Below are 16220 nucleotides of genomic sequence, written 5' to 3'. Positions count from 1 at the left end.
CCCCCCCCCGCACCTACAGCCACCCCAGCCCTGGGCTCTTCCCCCACCCCCCACTCGCACCTCCTGCCACCCCAGCCCTGGGCTCTCCCCCAAAGGAAGAATTGGGTGGACTAAATGGACATTGCACCTCTCTATCTGAAGCCTAGCAAGGCAGGTACCTGGATCCCACTAGAATTTAAAATGAAAAGTAAGGGAGGGGCAGCTCTACTAGACTGGGCAGCTTTAGATACAGTACCAGGCACGTAGGCGGATTTACACTTCTGAGCCATGGAAGCAGAAATTGACTTTTCTTTTCCAGATTTAGCTAATATTCAGAAAGGGAATCCAGCACCTGCCTTCCAGATTTGAACACCTCAAAATTCAGGAGTGCTCAAGCTCAATTTGGGCAGCTGTTACTTCATTTCTCCCAAATCAAATATACTGATCCACTGTAACTTGCTGTAGGAAAAAGTAGAATAAATTGAGCAAGAAATGCTTCCCAGTGGTTATTAGGACTGGAATTGCTATTTCCAACAGCCATTGCTTTTTTTAATTATTATTATTATTATTAAGTTTTAGTTTTAGTTGTTTAAAAGGAAGACAGTGATATTGCATTGGCAAATTCCCCATAGAAACAAAGAATGGAACAAAAGAATAATAAAGGCATCTCAACTTTTCCTCATTTATGTAGGACAGTCTTATAATATGCATCCAGATATCCTCCAATCACACAAGCTGAAAATTGTTCCACTTTACTGCAGTTCTGTAACCATATGGGAACCAATACAGTCTGTGTTCTGTGCACATCCAAAATTCCTGCTGAATGACCCGCCCTGGGAGCGAGTTACCAGTGACCCAGGGCTGGGGCGGCAGGAGGGTGCAGTGGGGTGGGGGGGCAGCCAAAATTTTTTTTGCTTGGGGCAGCAAAAAACCTAGAGCCGACCCTGCCTGTCACAGACTCCCTGTGTGACTTTGAACAAGTCACTTAGCCTCTCTCTCTCTGCCTCAGTTTCCCCATCTGGAAAGGGGGATAATAGCACTGCCCTACCTCGCCGAGGTGTTGTTAATAAATACAGTACTCAGATAATGTGGTAATGGGGGCAGTATAGGTATGGCAGATGGATAGAGACAGGGGTACAACCAGAATTTTCCTGAGGAGGGGACCAGGATTCTCCCTCCCCCACCCTGCAACCCTCCCCCAAGCTCTCTCCTTCTGCACCTAGACCTGTGCTCGTCTCCCTGCACCCAGCTCCACATGCACTCCTTTCTTGTGACCCCAGACTCACTCAGCCCATGCGCTCCCTGCACCCAGCCCCGCGGTCTCTCTGCCCCCACACCCAGCTCCATGCTCTTACTCAGTGAGGCAGTCAAGCTGAAGAGCACCATCCTCACTAGGGGGTAGGCAGCTCGGGGAGCCCCAGATCCCATCTTCCTTCTGCATCTCCACTTCCCCAGAAAGCACTGAAAGCCCAGCTCCAGTCCTCAAACCATGCTGGGAATTCCAGGTATCCTCTGTTCCACTGCTCCCCAGCAGCTGGGAGGCCCCCATGCCCATGGGCACCAGAAAGACTACAAAAGTTGGGGGACCAAGCAGGCACATGGGGTTGCAGTGCTATTCCAATTGGCCTGGCTGTCCAGTGAGTGGCATTGCAAACTGGTGCATGGGGGCACAATGCCACTCAAATGTCCTGCTCTGGTCAGGGGCCAAAGTGGGTAGGGTGGCCATTGATGCATCCCCAGAATACAGGACATCCAGCTCGGTTGCATGAACTTCCGGAGTGGTGTGGGCCCACCCCTGCTGTCACAACCCCGCCGCCGTGCAGTCACACCACACAGAGGATGCCATTTTGCAGAGCTTGCTGCCCCACCCCCAGCAGCATGACCTCGCATGCACAGTCACGTCACAGGGTGAGCCTGACTTGCTGTTTAAGGGCTGGTGATCAATTTTGCTAAATGGATGATGATGTTTAATTCTGGAGCTCAGCGACTGTAACACCTAACATGGTATAAACCAAGTGGAAATATCACTGATAAAAGTCTCTATCCCAGGGTGCAATGGTGAGGCCATGCTGGCAGGGGTGGAGCAGCGTGCCCTGTAAAATGACGTTCTCTGTGCATCCATGTCGCAATGATACTGGACAAAACCATGCCTGATTTTATATCAGTCCTGGACAGGGTGACAAACTTTACACGGTCAGGAGTGTCCAACCTACAACTGGATGAATAATCTGCCTGCAATTGGAGGCCACTGTCTCACCCCCCTCTCTTGCCCCCCAGGTTGTTGAGCCCCTGGATAAAGGTTTTGACCAGTGATATTTCTGTTTACACAGAGGCTGAGATCCAGAATTAACAATCCTTATCAATTTAGCAAAATTGAGCATCAGCATTTAACAAAAATCTAGCCTGACTTACCAGCTGCCCCAGGTTGCCTGGGAGAGTCCTGATTTGCCCCATTTCTGGTTCCGAGGCAGCTGAGACTGAGGGCTTGTCTACACTACCACTTCAGTCGATATAAGTTACGTTGCTCAGGGGTGTGGAAAAAACCACCCCCACCCCGAGCGACGCGACTTACATCCACTTAAAGCGCTGTCTACACTGTGCTACGTTGGTGGGAGATGCTCTGCCACCAACATAGCTTCTGCCTCTCATTTAGGTGGAGTAATTATGTCACCAGGAGAGCACTTGATGCAGTGGCGCCGATCTAGCACGGTAGTGAAGACAAGCCCTGCGTGAGGGTTTAGTGCTGCTGCTCCCCAGGTGCCAGCAGAGGGTCCCTTTGTGCAGAAGCTGTCTAAGAAGCAAATTCTGCCTTACTTTCTGCTTCATCATCTGTCTGCCTATTTGCACTGTATGCCTCCACCTCTCATTGGGACTGTTCCTCTTCTAGGTTTGTCTCTGATTCTGCAGCATACAGCAGGGGAGGCAGGTACCAGTCCTAGTCCTCATCAGTAGCAACAGTGTGAGCTTCCCTTAAGGTATATACACAGGTAACCCTTCTGCCAGGAAGTTAACAGCAGCAATAAGGGCCAGGTTCAATATAAGTAGGGTCCCTCTCGCCAAATAACTGAACTGATGTCTCGAGCCCCCTCCCAGAAACCTGGGAAAGTTAAATGCACCCTAGCCATTAACAGAGTGAGCTGTCTTGTGCACAAGCTCTCTGCGACTGCATACACAGAAGGAAATCTTTATTAGGGGAAAGAGAACCCAGTGCTAAAGTTGGGAAAACGCAGCACCAGAATGTATATGCAAATTAACCCAACCCATTTCAGTAACTTTGGCGGTAGTCTGCCTAACTTCTGTCCCCCCTGCTATGGGAGTCCCCTGACTGTACCACCTCACCCATCCACCAAGACCCACTCGTTGTTGGAATCAGTAGTCCAAGTGTCTCTTTGCAGGTCTCCTCCAGTCCCAAAGGAGCAGCTTGCCTGGTCCTGCCTGGAGGTACCACCACCTAACCCATTTTAATCATTCAGGTTTACTAAGGAGAGTCCATTCAATGAACTGCTGTCCCCTTCACTGTCCCACACCATAAAGTCCTTTGCATTGTCTGTTGTGGTAAAGTCCTTGATCTGCATTGTTTCTCACAGTGAAGTGTGCTAAGAGGGCTAAGCACCTTGAGTAGCGCTCTGGCTGCTTAGAAATTAGCTCTATGTTAGCGATGGCCTAGTTCACAAGAAATTTTCACATTTTAAAATTTTTCATTCTGACTTGGACCAAAACCATGTTTTGACATTTTCCTGTGAACCTGAAACTCCAGAAATAGTTTGTTTTGAAAATGTTGACTCAGAGTGTTTCTGAAATGAAAAAGGCTCCCCTGGGCTGCATGAAATTGATAGGATTCTTGTCTTGACAGGAATCTTGATAGGATTCAGGAGTGAGCAGCAGTAAACCTGACAAGAATCCTGTTAATTTCACCACAAACTGCCAGGGAATGGATTACAGGGATTTGTGGCTAGGCGCGGCCCTGCTACACGGACTACCTGAGCTGGGGATGCCAGGACTTCCAGACAGACAGGCCAAATGGCTCCCCCAACCCAGGGAACCAGCTGGCCTGGGAGTCTGGAAGCCCTGGTCTCCACATCCCAGGGCAGTCTGTAGGATGGGGCTGCCCAGGAGCTGCATTTGGGAAATCCATCCCAAGACTTCCCGGCTCCGTGCTGGGAAGTCCTGAGAATCCCACAGTTTCCAGGTTATGGCTCCGCAGCTTTAGCCTAGAAGCCCTGGGAACCTCAAGGTTTCCAGACTACTTGCTATGGAGACTGGAGCCAAGCCATAATTAGAGTGGGGGCTCCGAGCGTTTCCAGGCTCCCGGCTCCATGCCAGAGAGGAGGTGCCCTGGAACCATGGACCCAGGAAGCCCTGAGGTCTCTATCCCCAAAGCCAGCCACACAACAGGGCTGCCCCAGAACTGTGGACACTTGCTACTACATAAAACAACATATTTTCCCCTAGCCTCGTTCTTGGAAATGGTTGAACCATTTTGGCTGAAACTCCCGTAAATAATTCACCCTGCAGCAGACCCCCAGCATGGAAAATTTGAGCCCAAATGGTTAAAGTTTGGCAAAGTTATAACTGAAAACTGGGTGTGATAATGGGAAGTGTCAGACCACCTTCACTGTAGGTGGTGCTATCAGCCTTGCCTAACGTAAGAGACTCGTAAAGCAATAAATAAAACATGTAGGAGACCAATATACTGTGATGGTAACACATGTAAATAGGTAGAGCCCCTTTAGTTCAAAGAGCTAAGGAGGGCAGGACAGGAAGGGGATACCTCCCAGGACAAGGGAAAACAGGACACCAAGGAATACCTCACAGGGAAAAGACACACCCCAGAGGGAAGTGGGGAGAGGGCACGGGGATGGAGGACCCCAGGAGGGCACACTAACAAGGTAAGGGGAAAAGAAATGGGGAGCCTCATACAGCAAAGCCTACTGGACAAAAAATGGGTAGGCTCTAGGATCTTCGGAGTTCTAATCCTGGCTTGGCTACTGTCTTGTTATGCAGCTTTGGCTAAGACATTGGCCTCTCTCTCTGCTCCTTTCTGCCTACATAAAGTGGGCTAGGGATGCTTGCCTGCTTCAAAGCAGTGTTGTGAGCATTAAATAGTGTTTGTACAGTGCTTTGAAGCTGTAAGTGATACAGTGGGGAAGTGCTAAGTATTATGATGATAAGCATGTTCAGCTGATAATGGCTCTTTGTAACCTGCAGTTTAATTCTAGCACTCCGAGCCTCAGAAATGGAAAGTGTGACTTCATAGTGAACCAGTGTCTGTTTAGACTTGCCCTCCTAAAGAGACAGGTAAGGTTTGCACAGCATGAACTAGGGGAAGGGTGATGGGAGGGCAGAGCACCGCTCAGGAATTAGGAGTCAGAATGCCTGGCTATGCTAATAAAGAGTAAAGATGAAAGTACTTTGAACTTAAGGAATTTGAAAAAATAATATCCCAGCAAGAGCCACATAAAAAAGTTCTGAACATTTTGTTACTGAGGAAAAGTCATTCATAAAAAAGTTTGAACATAACAGGTTTCTGGTGATGCTTTGCATAAATGTTTGTCTCTGCTCCAGCAGCATTTTATAACTTGTTTCATACAACAGAAAAACAAACTTTAGTAACCGTTTAGTTTGTTTAAAAAAATGGTGCTCATGAAGGATTCCAGATTGATAGCTCTGTGGACAGCAAAAACCTCTGTTTATCTACTGGACATGGGCAGTGGCAGGGACTATGTTCCTCAAACCTGTTTGAGGGGTCTGATCTAAAGCCCATTAAAAACAACGGAATCATTGACTTGGATGGATTTTCTATCTATCTATCTATCTATCTATCTATCTATCTATCTATCTATCTTCTTTTATTCTTTGGCCCATCATTGTGGTACCTGAGCATCTTACACATCAAATCAATAGCAATGGCCCTGATCAGGCCCTTGGAGAGATATGAATCTCTGCTGGACACAATGGAACACCCAGACTTGTTTGATTTGACCTCATCCTCAACTGACCAAATGTCAGTCAGGCAGAGAAAAACATATGAAAAACCATGACTGGATTTGGATGTTTTACTCCCTTCGCTGAGAGATGCATGTCTAAGGATAGTCAGAGAGAGCTATTCATATCATCCATTGGATTCTATTTTATGTGCCTTAGTATCAACTGGTGGTTGGGGAGAGGCAAATGGACAGGCTATTAAATGGCTAACTTCAGGAACTGATCTATCAGCCACAGGCAGATATATTTATAGGCATGAGGGTCCAGCCCTTTTACAAATAAAAAGCAATTAATTTAAAAAAATATTGGCTCTGTTGATCACATGGGCTACCAGCCTGTCCTTCCCTGGTCCCAGCTGTAGAGGAGACTGTTACTCCAGCCTGGAGCCCAGCCAGAAGCCTAGAAGTAACAGTCGCTGGAAGTGTCCAGGGTTTCAGGTGACAAGGCTCTATTACTGGATGCTGCAGCCTGGGAAGGTGAGGAGCTCATTTTCAGGAACTGCCCACCTTTCTGATTCCATGTGTTGGAACATGGAGGAGGGTCTAGCTGGTCAACTGTCACAGAGCAGAACCTGCCACCGTGCAGCACTTGTGTAGTCCAGAGGGATGGTGGACAAAGTTGTGAGAATTTCTGAGACACTTGGATGCAGGAGGGGGCTCTGGGCTGGGACAGGGGGTTGGGGTGCATGAGGGAGTGAGGGCTGTGGCTGGGGGTGTAGGCTCTGGGGTGGGGCCAGGGATTCATAGATTCTAGGACTGGAAGGGACCTTGAGAGGTCATCGAGTCCAGTCCCCTGCCCTCATGGCAGGTCCAAATACTGTCTAGACCATCCCCTGATAGACATTTATCTAACCTACTCTTAAATATCTCCAGAGATGGAGATTCCACAACCTCCCTAGGCAATTTATTCCAGTGTTTAACCACCCGGACAGTTAGGAACTTTTTCCTAATGTCCAACCTAAAACTCCCTTGCTGCAGTTTAAGCCCATTGCTTCTTGTTCTATCCTTAGAGGCTAAGGTGAACAAGTTTTCTCCCTCCTCCTTATGACTTATAGACTCATAGACTTAAGGTCAGAAGGGACCATTATGATCATCTAGTCTGACCTCCTGCACAATGCAGGCCACTGAATCTCACCCACCCACTCCTGTAACAAAACCCCTAACCTATGTCTGAGTTATTGAAGTCCTCAAATCGTGGTTTAAAGACCTCAAGGTGCAGAGAATCCTCCAGCAAGTGACCCATGCCCCATGCTGCAGAGGAAGGCGAAAAACCTCCAGAGCCTCTGCCAATCTTCCCTGGAGGAAAATTCCTTCCCGACCCCAAATATGGCGGTCAGTTAAACCCTGAGCATGTGGGCAAGACTCACCAGCCAGCACCCAAGAAAGAATTCTCTGTAGCAACTCAGATCCCACCCTTTTAGATACCTGAAAACTGCTATCATGTCCCCTCTCAGTCTTCTCTTTTCCAAACTAAACAAACCCAACTCTTCCAGTCTTCCTTTATAGGTCATGTTCTCATGACCTTTAATCATTCTTGTTGCTCTTCTCTGAACCCTCTCCAATTTCTCCACATCTTTCTTGAAATGCGGTGCCCAGAACTGGACACAATACTCCAGTTGAGGCCTAACCAGCGCAGAGTAGAGCGGAAGAATGACTTCTCGTGTCTTGCTCACAACACACCTGTTAATGCATCCCAGAATCATGTTTGCTTTTTTTGCAACAGCATCACACTGTTGACTCATATTTAGCTTGTGGTCCACTATAACCCCTAGATCCCTTTCTGCCGTACTCCTTCCTAGACAGTCTCTTCCCATTCTGTATGTGTGAAACTGATTGTTCCTTCCTAAGTGGAGCACTTTGCATTTGTCTTTGTTAAACTTCATCCTGTTTACCTCAGACCATTTCTCCAATTTGTCCAGATCATTTTGAATTATGACCCTGTCCTCCAAAGCAGTTGCAATCCCTCCCAGTTTGGTATCATCTGCAAACTTAATAAGCGTACTTTCTATGCCAATATCTAAGTCGTTGATGAAGATATTGAACAGAGCCAGTCCCAAAACAGACCCCTGCGGAACCCCACTTGTTATACCTTTCCAGCAGGATTGGGAACCATTAATAACGACTCTCTGAGTACGGTTATCCAGCCAGTTATGCATCCACCTTATAGTAGCCCCATCTAAATTGTATTTGCCTAGTTTATTGATAAGAATATCATGCGAGACCGTATCAAATGCCTTACTAAAGTCTAGGTATGCCACATCCACCGCTTCTCCCTTATCCACAAGACTCATTATCCTATCAAAGAAAGCTATCAGATTGGTTTGACATGATTTGTTCTTTATAAATCCATGCTGGCTATTCCCTATCACCTTACCACCTTCCAAGTGTTTGCAGATGATTTCCTTAATTACTTGCTCCATTATCTTCCCTGGCACAGAAGTTAAACTAACTGGTCTGTAGTTTCCTGGGTTGTTTTTATTTCCCTTTTTATAGATGGGCACTATATTTGCCCTTTTCCAGTCTTCTGGAATCTCTCCCGTCTCCCATGATTTTCCAAAGATAATAGCTAGAGGCTCAGATACCTCCTCTATCAGCTCCTTGAGTGTTCTAGGATGCATTTCATCAGGCCCTCGTGACTTGCAGGCATCTAACTTTTCTAAGTGATTTTTAACTTGTTCTTTTTTTATTTTATCTTCTAAACCTATCCCCTTCCCATTAGCATTCACTAGGTTAGGCATTCCTTCAGATTTCTTGGTGAAGACTGAAACAAAGAAGTCATTAAGCATCTCTGCCATTTCCAAGTTTCCTGTTACTGTTTCTCCCTCCTCACTGAGCAGTGGGCCTACCCTGTCTTTGGTCTTCCTCTTGCTTCTAATGTATTGATAAAAAGTCTTCTTGTTTCCCTTTATTCCTGTAGCTAGTTTGAGCTCATTTTGTGCGTTTGCCTTTCTAATCTTGCCCCTGCATTCCTGTGTTGTTTGCCTATATTCATCCTTTGTAATCTGTCCTAGTTTCCATTTTTTATATGACTCCTTTTTATTTTTTAGATCATGCAAGATCTCGTGGTTAAGCCAAGGTGGTCTTTTGCCACGTTTTCTATCTTTCCTACCCAGCAGAATAGCTTGCTTTTGGGCCCTTAATAGTGTCCCTTTAAAAAACTGCCAACTCTCCTCAGTTGTTTTTCCCCTCAGTCTTGATTCCCATGGGACCTTACCTATCAGCTCTCTGAGCTTACCAAAATCCGCCTTCCTGAAATCCATTGTCTCTATTTTGCTGTACTTCCTTCTACCCTTCCTTAGAATTGCAAACTCTATGATTTCATGATCACTTTCACCCAAGCTGCCTTCTACTTTCAAATTCTCAACGAGTTCCTCCCTATTTGTTAAAATCAAGTCTAGAACAGCTTCCCCCCTAGTAGCTTTTTCAACCTTCTGAAATAAAAAGTTGTCTGCAATGCAGTCCAAGAACCTATTGGATAGTCTGTGCCCCGCTGTGTTATTTTTCCAACATATATCTGGATAGTTGAAGTCCCCCATCACCACCAAATCTTGGGCTTTGGATGATTTTGTTAGTTGTTTAAAAAAAGCCTCATCCACCTCTTCCACCTGGTTAGGTGGCCTGTAGTAGACTCCTAGCATGACATCACCCTTGTTTTTTACTCCTTTTAGGCTAACACAGAGACTCTCAACACTTCCGTCTCCTATGTCCATCTCCACCTCAGTCCAAGGAGTTTGGGGTGTGGAAGGGGACTCTGGGCTAGGGCAGGGTGTTAGGGTGCGGGGGGGTGAGGGCTCCAGCTGGGGGTGCGGGCTCTGGGATGGGTCTGGGGATGAGGGGTTTGGGGTGCAGGAGGGGGCTCCCGGCTGGGGCAGGGGGTTGGGGTGCAGGAGGGGGTGAGGGCTCCAACTGAGGGTGTAGGCTCTGGGGTGGGGCCAGGGATGAGGGATTTGAGGTGTGGAAGGGGACTCCAGGCTAGGGCAGGGGATTAGAGTGTGTGGGGGGGTGAGGGCTCTGGCTGGGGATGGGGCCGGGGATGAGGAGTTTGGGGTGCGGGCGGGGTTATGGGGTCCTGGCATCACTTACATTGGTTCAGAGAAAAAAGTGGCCACCAGGTCCCTGCGGCCTCTAGGCACACAGGCAGCCAGACAGGTCTGTGCGGTGTCTTCGTTCCTGCAGGCGCTGCCTGCCCCCAGCTCAAATTGGTTGCGGTTCCCAGCCAATGGGAGCTGTGGAGCCGGCATTTGGGGCAGGGGCAGCACATAGAGTCTTCCAGTCCCTCTCTGACCCAGTGCCTAGGGGCCGCGGGGACCTGGCAGCCGCTTCCAGGAGCAACACAGAGCCAGAGCAGGTAGGGAATCTGCGTTAGCCCCGGGTCCCTGCTGCGCTGCCGAACAGACTTTTCATGGCCTGGTTGGCGGTGCCAACCAGAGTCCCCAGAGTCCCTTTTCGACCGGGGTTGGCTGGATGCCAGGCAACCCTATGTGTGACCTATCAAAGATCTCAAGACGAAAAAGGTTTGTTTTCTTTTTTTCAAATGCTGGTAGCTTACAATGGCTAAAAGAGCAATGTAAGTTTTAGCCATTTATATCCAAGAGGAGAGTGGGGGAGGCTCCATTGGCAAAGCAAATCCGATGGATAAGAAAGGAGGCATTTGAGGCCATTTGACCAAATAATGCTTTTGTCTTCTTTAATTGATTTGTGTAGGCTCAAGTAGGTCCTAAACAAGCAGCTCTAGTTGCACGGTGTGGACATTAGTGTGTATGCAAGTGGGTCTCAGCTCTTTGATAATGTGGCCCTTGGAGTCAGTGTTAACATCAAGATACTGATTGTCAGTGGTTTGGTACATAACTCTAAGCTTTCTTGATCTTGTGTGCATTCAAGTCCTTTACCAGTACGCACTCTGGTGGGGAATCTCTCTTCTGGTGGATCCAGAGTTCTTACCAGAAATCTGGAGGGGCTAACTGTTGGGCATGACAGTACAATATAAATCTCAGACTCCTCCTTCCCTTCCCTTATTATGCTACTGTTTCTTTAAGCTATCAATTAATTCTGTAGTTAGAATTGGGGTGGGGTTTGGTTTCTTTTTTAACAGGGTATTTTGGCTAAATTTTGGTGGTTTTCACTTCAGTATAAATCAACTAGTTTGCTCCCTTACAACTAGCACATGTTATTGTTATTGGGAATGTTTCTTTGAAAAATGTAAATTTGTTGTTTTAGGAATGTTTGCTGATTCAGGAAAAAATTGAAAGGAAAAGAAGTAGAATAAAAGCTGGGCAGGGAATCAAGACAGAACTAAAAAATTCCAAATGTAAGGAAGTCACCCTGTAGAAATCTTTTAAGGTGCCTGTATATAAAGATGCATAGGGAATGAGATGGAGAATATTAAGGAAAATATAATGACATTATATAACTCAATGACTTGCCCTCATTTGGGATACTGTATTGGTTACCTCATCTCAGAAAGGATATTTTCCAAATTAGAGGGGGTTCAGAGACCAGTGATGAAAACTATTCAGGGCTTGGAAAAGCTCTCATATGAAGAGAGATTGAAAAGATTGGGATTGTTAACTTTAGAGAGGATCTGACTAAGAGGGGATCAGGTAAAAGTATATGAAATAATGAATGACTTAGGGAAGGTTGATTGGCAACTTCTGTTCAGTCTTTCTCCCTAATCTCCACAAGAACAAGGGGACATTCCATGACATTGGAAAGTGGCAAATACAGAAAGGAAATACTTATCCAGGCAGCTCACCGTGAGCCTGTGGAACTCATTGCCACAAGGTATCACAGAGGCCAAGAGTTTAGCAGGTCCAAAAAGGGATTCAATATTTATCTGAGTAACAAGACTATCCTGTTAAAATAGAGAACATTTTAAAAACCAAGAGCTTTGGAAGGGATAAAACCCTTCAAGCTTTAGGGTATAAGCCAATCTCTAACTATTTGGGTTTGGAGAAAATTTACCTTAGGTGCAGGTTATCCCATAACTGGCTACTAAAGGGTTCATTCCTCTGAAGCATCTGGCACTGGATTAGATGGGCTGCTAGTCTGATACAGTATGGCAATGCTTCTGTTCTGCGATTCATGCAGCTAGGATGACACCAAACAGAGGAAGTACTTTTACAGTGAGACAAAACCAACATGAATTTCCCGTGAGAGGAAGAAATATACTAAAGGAATTCAAAATTGTGCAGGAATAGATGATGTAACAGGGAAAATGCAGGAAGTCAGAAAAAAGTCCAGGATCAGATGGGATCCATTCCAGAATACCAAAGGAAGTATCTGAAGGGCTGAGAGCCTTGAGATAATATAGAAATACAAATCAAGAGAGGAGCCTAGCAAAAACCAGAATGAAGCCATTATAATTCGTATTTAAGCTAAGGGAGATCCAGCAACCTACAGATGTGTAAGTCCCCACCACAGAAGTGGAGAAAAGGCTGGGGATGTCGAGGTTAGAATGGCAGATCGCTTGAGTAAAGGGGTGAATGGGAGGTTACTTGGAACATTCTGTAGGTCACTTACAGCTAAACTGAAATCTGATGTCTTTGGAAGAGGCAGCACATGTTGTAACTGTTCCATGCCACGAGCAACCCTGAGAAAGAATCATGCCTTAGAATCACAGTTCCTTCCCTGGCTCCTCCCTGCTCTCTTGGAGGAGACTGTTTTGCTATAGCCCATTAGGGTATGTTTACACTGGGCTCCCGGGGCTTAGGCAAAGGGGCTGTTTAATTGCGGTGTAGATGCCCGAGCTCTGGGACCCTCCCACCTCACAGGCCCAGCATTCTCCATCCCCCAACAGCTCAACTCCACTAACTGGTGCACTGAGGGAAGAGGGCAGGTCCTTGGCTCTCTCCACCCACGCCTCACACAACTGTACAACTGGGAGGCGGTAGCAGCTCTGGGGAGCCTGCTCTGCCCCCTGCACACAAAGCAGCAATGCTGGTAGGCTGCACAGGGGAGTGGGGCTGGCCCTTACCCTGCTGCATGGCCTCAAAGTCCAGGTACAATTTGGCCTTTAGCGGATTAAAGCTACTTGTGGCAGAGAACTAATTGTAACCCATCACTTCTCATGAATGGAAGCAGAGACTACGGAGAAGTGAGCTTTAGAGGAGATAGGATTGATATCAGGACAGATTTTAGGCACTTTTTATATCAATATCTTATCATGGTAATGCTTGATGTGGGCAATGGAGCCTCTTGACTGTATGGCATGCATTTTTTCCTAATGAGTTTTACATTGCATGTTGCATATACTTACATAAGCTGTATTTTCTCTGGCAGCACCATTTGAATTCTGGGCTTGTCTAAACAACAGTTGCTCATATGCTGCTGTGTTTTATTTTGCTTTTTCTGCTTTCTCCTGTAGTTCTTTTTAAGATCTCTTGGTCTTTTTTTTTTTTTTCTGTTTATCTGGACATGCTGCACAGTGTGTGTGTGGTGGTTTGATTGTCACATAAAAGGTCTCCTACTGGGATCACCAGCGCAGTCCTATATTTTTTTTAATATTTTAAAACTGAGCCTAAAATAAGGAAAATGAGCTTTAACGATTAAAACAAAATCTGAATGACTTACAGTGTGACAATACAAATAAAATTGCAATTACTTTCCCCCTGAAAAACAGTAATTTGGTTATCAGTGTATTTAGTAAACAAAACTCTCTTTTATTGACATAACAGGAAAGTTACAACACTGAACAATTATGTTGTTGTCCTGGGTAGGCACACCCCCCACCACAAATAGGTCTTGAGTTTCCTGTGAGTTTCTTTTAAGTAGTTACAAGGGAGAACTTTTTTTTCCTATGGTTCATAAAAAAGAAACACTTATTAAAGCTTCTTTTTAAGCAAAACAATGGAACAAACCAATGTTTGTTGTATGAACTGCCAAAAGCACAAAGGATGCACAGTGGGCTTTTTTTAGAGCAGGAAGTTTTGTTATTGGAAACTACTACTGTAACATCCCCTGTCCTTGCACTACGCAACCACTGTCTTGTCCTGGAAGCTGTGTTTCTTTATTTGCCTCATCAAACTGGCACAGGCAACCTTCTCCTGCACTTTGTGGGTTTTGTTCCATCCTGAATGTACTCCCACTTAATCTCCATCTGGACTGAACTTGGTTCACAGTAAACAAACTTCTTGAGTTTTGTGCTCCATTGATTCCTGTGTTTGCACAGGTCAGGGCCTAATGCTAGAATGCTGAATTTGTGAATTGCCTCCTGTTTTCCACTGACTGTTTTGAAATTGGAGTGCTATATGTTACAAAGAGCCTTGAAGAGTTTTCAGGTGCAAATATTTCTTTCCAAAACTCTCCTTTGTGTGTTCACAGGACTATGCTGTTTCCCTGTAGTTTAGTTATATGTTTAGGGAAGAGCTAGAAATGATTGATTAAATCACTTATGGAAGTTAATTAGCCATGAACAAAATTTATTTTGCTTATTTTGACTGTGTTGTTTTGCGAGACAAAGGTGGTCCGGCATTATAAATCAAGCATCAAAATGTGTTTAATTTTAATGAAATCCTTCTCCTGAGTGCACGAGTGGGAATAAATGTAGTAGTTAAAACAAGTCTCTCCTGCTTTCTCGACAATATATGAGAAGAATTTTACCTCATGCCTTTTTAAAAAACACAGTACTAACATAGGATTTTAGCTTGGTCAAATTTCTTTTCCAAGATACCATAAGATAGTCCATTTCTCCTTATATGGCAGTCACGAAAGTAAAAAAAAAGTCAACTAGCTTTAATATCAGACACTATATGATGGTAGCTTTTTGTTCCAGGGGCATTCCTTTATTATACATATGTAATGCGGTCATGATTGTGTACCTTCTGTCCTTCTGTGTTTTTCAAACGATTTTTAAGGCTCATGTACTTTGACTTTGTTAAGTAACTGAATTCTTTTTTTCTCTTCTTAGAATTAAGGAACTGAAAATGGGCACCACTCAAATCAATACGTCAAGTGCCCCACTCGTTAACGGTATCATCAGCGCTGACCTCAAGACACACAGACCCCGGGTGATGTCCAAAAGTGGTCACAGCAATGTGAGGATTGACAAAGTAGATGGTATATACCTGCTTTACCTTCAAGATTTGTGGACAACGGTTATAGACATGAAATGGAGATACAAACTTACCCTGTTTGCTGCTACTTTTGTGATGACCTGGTTCCTCTTTGGAGTTATCTATTATGCCATTGCATTTCTTCATGGAGATTTAGAAAGGGATCATTTCCCCCCCAAACATATGCCTTGTGTCAAGGAAGTAAATTCACTAACTGGGGCATTTCTCTTTTCTTTGGAGTCCCAGACAACTATTGGTTATGGCTTTCGTTTCATCACAGAGGAGTGCCCTCATGCCATATTCCTCCTGGTTGCTCAGCTGGTCATCACAACCTTGATTGAAATCTTTATCACTGGTACCTTCTTGGCCAAAATTGCAAGACCCAAAAAACGGGCTGAGACTATTAAGTTCAGTCATTGTGCTGTAATTACCAAACACAACGGAGAGCTTTGCCTTGTGATCAGAGTGGCAAATATGAGGAAGAGTCTTCTGATTCAGTGTCAGCTGTCTGGGAAACTTCTTCAAACCTATGAAACCAAAGAAGGGGAGAGGATCCTGCTCAACCAAGCCAGTGTCAAATTCCATGTTGACTCCTCTTCAGAAAGTCCTTTTCTGATTTTACCTTTAACCTTTTACCATTTATTGGATGACAGTAGCCCTTTAAGAGATCTCACACCCCAAAACCTAAAAGAAAAGGATTTTGAACTGGTTGTCCTCTTGAATGCCACAGTAGAATCCACTAGTGCCGTCTGCCAAAGCAGAACTTCTTATATACCAGAGGAGATCCACTGGGGTTATGAGTTTGTGCCTGTGGTTTCTCTCTCTCGAAATGGAAAATATGTTGCTGATTTTAGTCAATTTGAGCAAATCAGAAGAAGTGTAGACTCTACTTTTTATAGCATGGACTCTGAAAAACAGAAACTAGAAGAGAGATACAGACAGGAAGATGAAAGAGAGAGAGGACTGAGAACAATATTGTTACAGCAAAGCAATGTGTGATTGTATGTAGGGGCGGCTCCAGGCACCAGCGCAGCAAGCAGGTGCTTGGGGCGGCCAACGGAGAGGGACAGCACGTCCGGCTCTTCAGCGGCAATTTGGCGGCGGGTCCCTCTCTCATTCTCAGAGGGAAGGACCTGCAGCCAAATTGCCGCCGAAGAACAATGTGGCAGCGGTAGAGCTGCCGCCAAAGTGCCGCCGATCACGGCTT

The 16220-nt window shown here is 45.6% G+C and overlaps 1 protein-coding gene across 2 annotated transcripts in view; it reads left to right on the top strand.

Moving 5' to 3' along the window:
- Positions 1-16012, top strand: part of LOC113406458 (ATP-sensitive inward rectifier potassium channel 15-like) — a 33653-nt gene extending 17641 nt beyond the window's left edge. Inside the window, exons 1-2 of one of the 2 annotated variants that reach the window (XM_026651517.1) lie at positions 12897-12961; positions 14869-16012. In XM_026651517.1, coding sequence (XP_026507302.1) covers positions 12897-12961; positions 14869-16012 — 1209 coding nt within the window. Of the gene's footprint in view, positions 1-12896; positions 12962-14868 lie in introns of those variants that run through there. The other variant, XM_026651521.1, reaches the window with a different exon arrangement.
- Positions 16013-16220: the final 208 nt, after the last annotated feature.

Source organism: Terrapene carolina, unplaced genomic scaffold (genome assembly GCF_002925995.2).
Source record: "Terrapene carolina triunguis isolate 2854851 unplaced genomic scaffold, T_m_triunguis-2.0 Scaffold31, whole genome shotgun sequence".
Classification (NCBI taxonomy): domain Eukaryota; kingdom Metazoa; phylum Chordata; order Testudines; family Emydidae; genus Terrapene; species Terrapene triunguis.
Note: the sequence above shows the minus strand (reverse complement) of the source record. Positions and strands in the feature narration are given on the sequence as shown.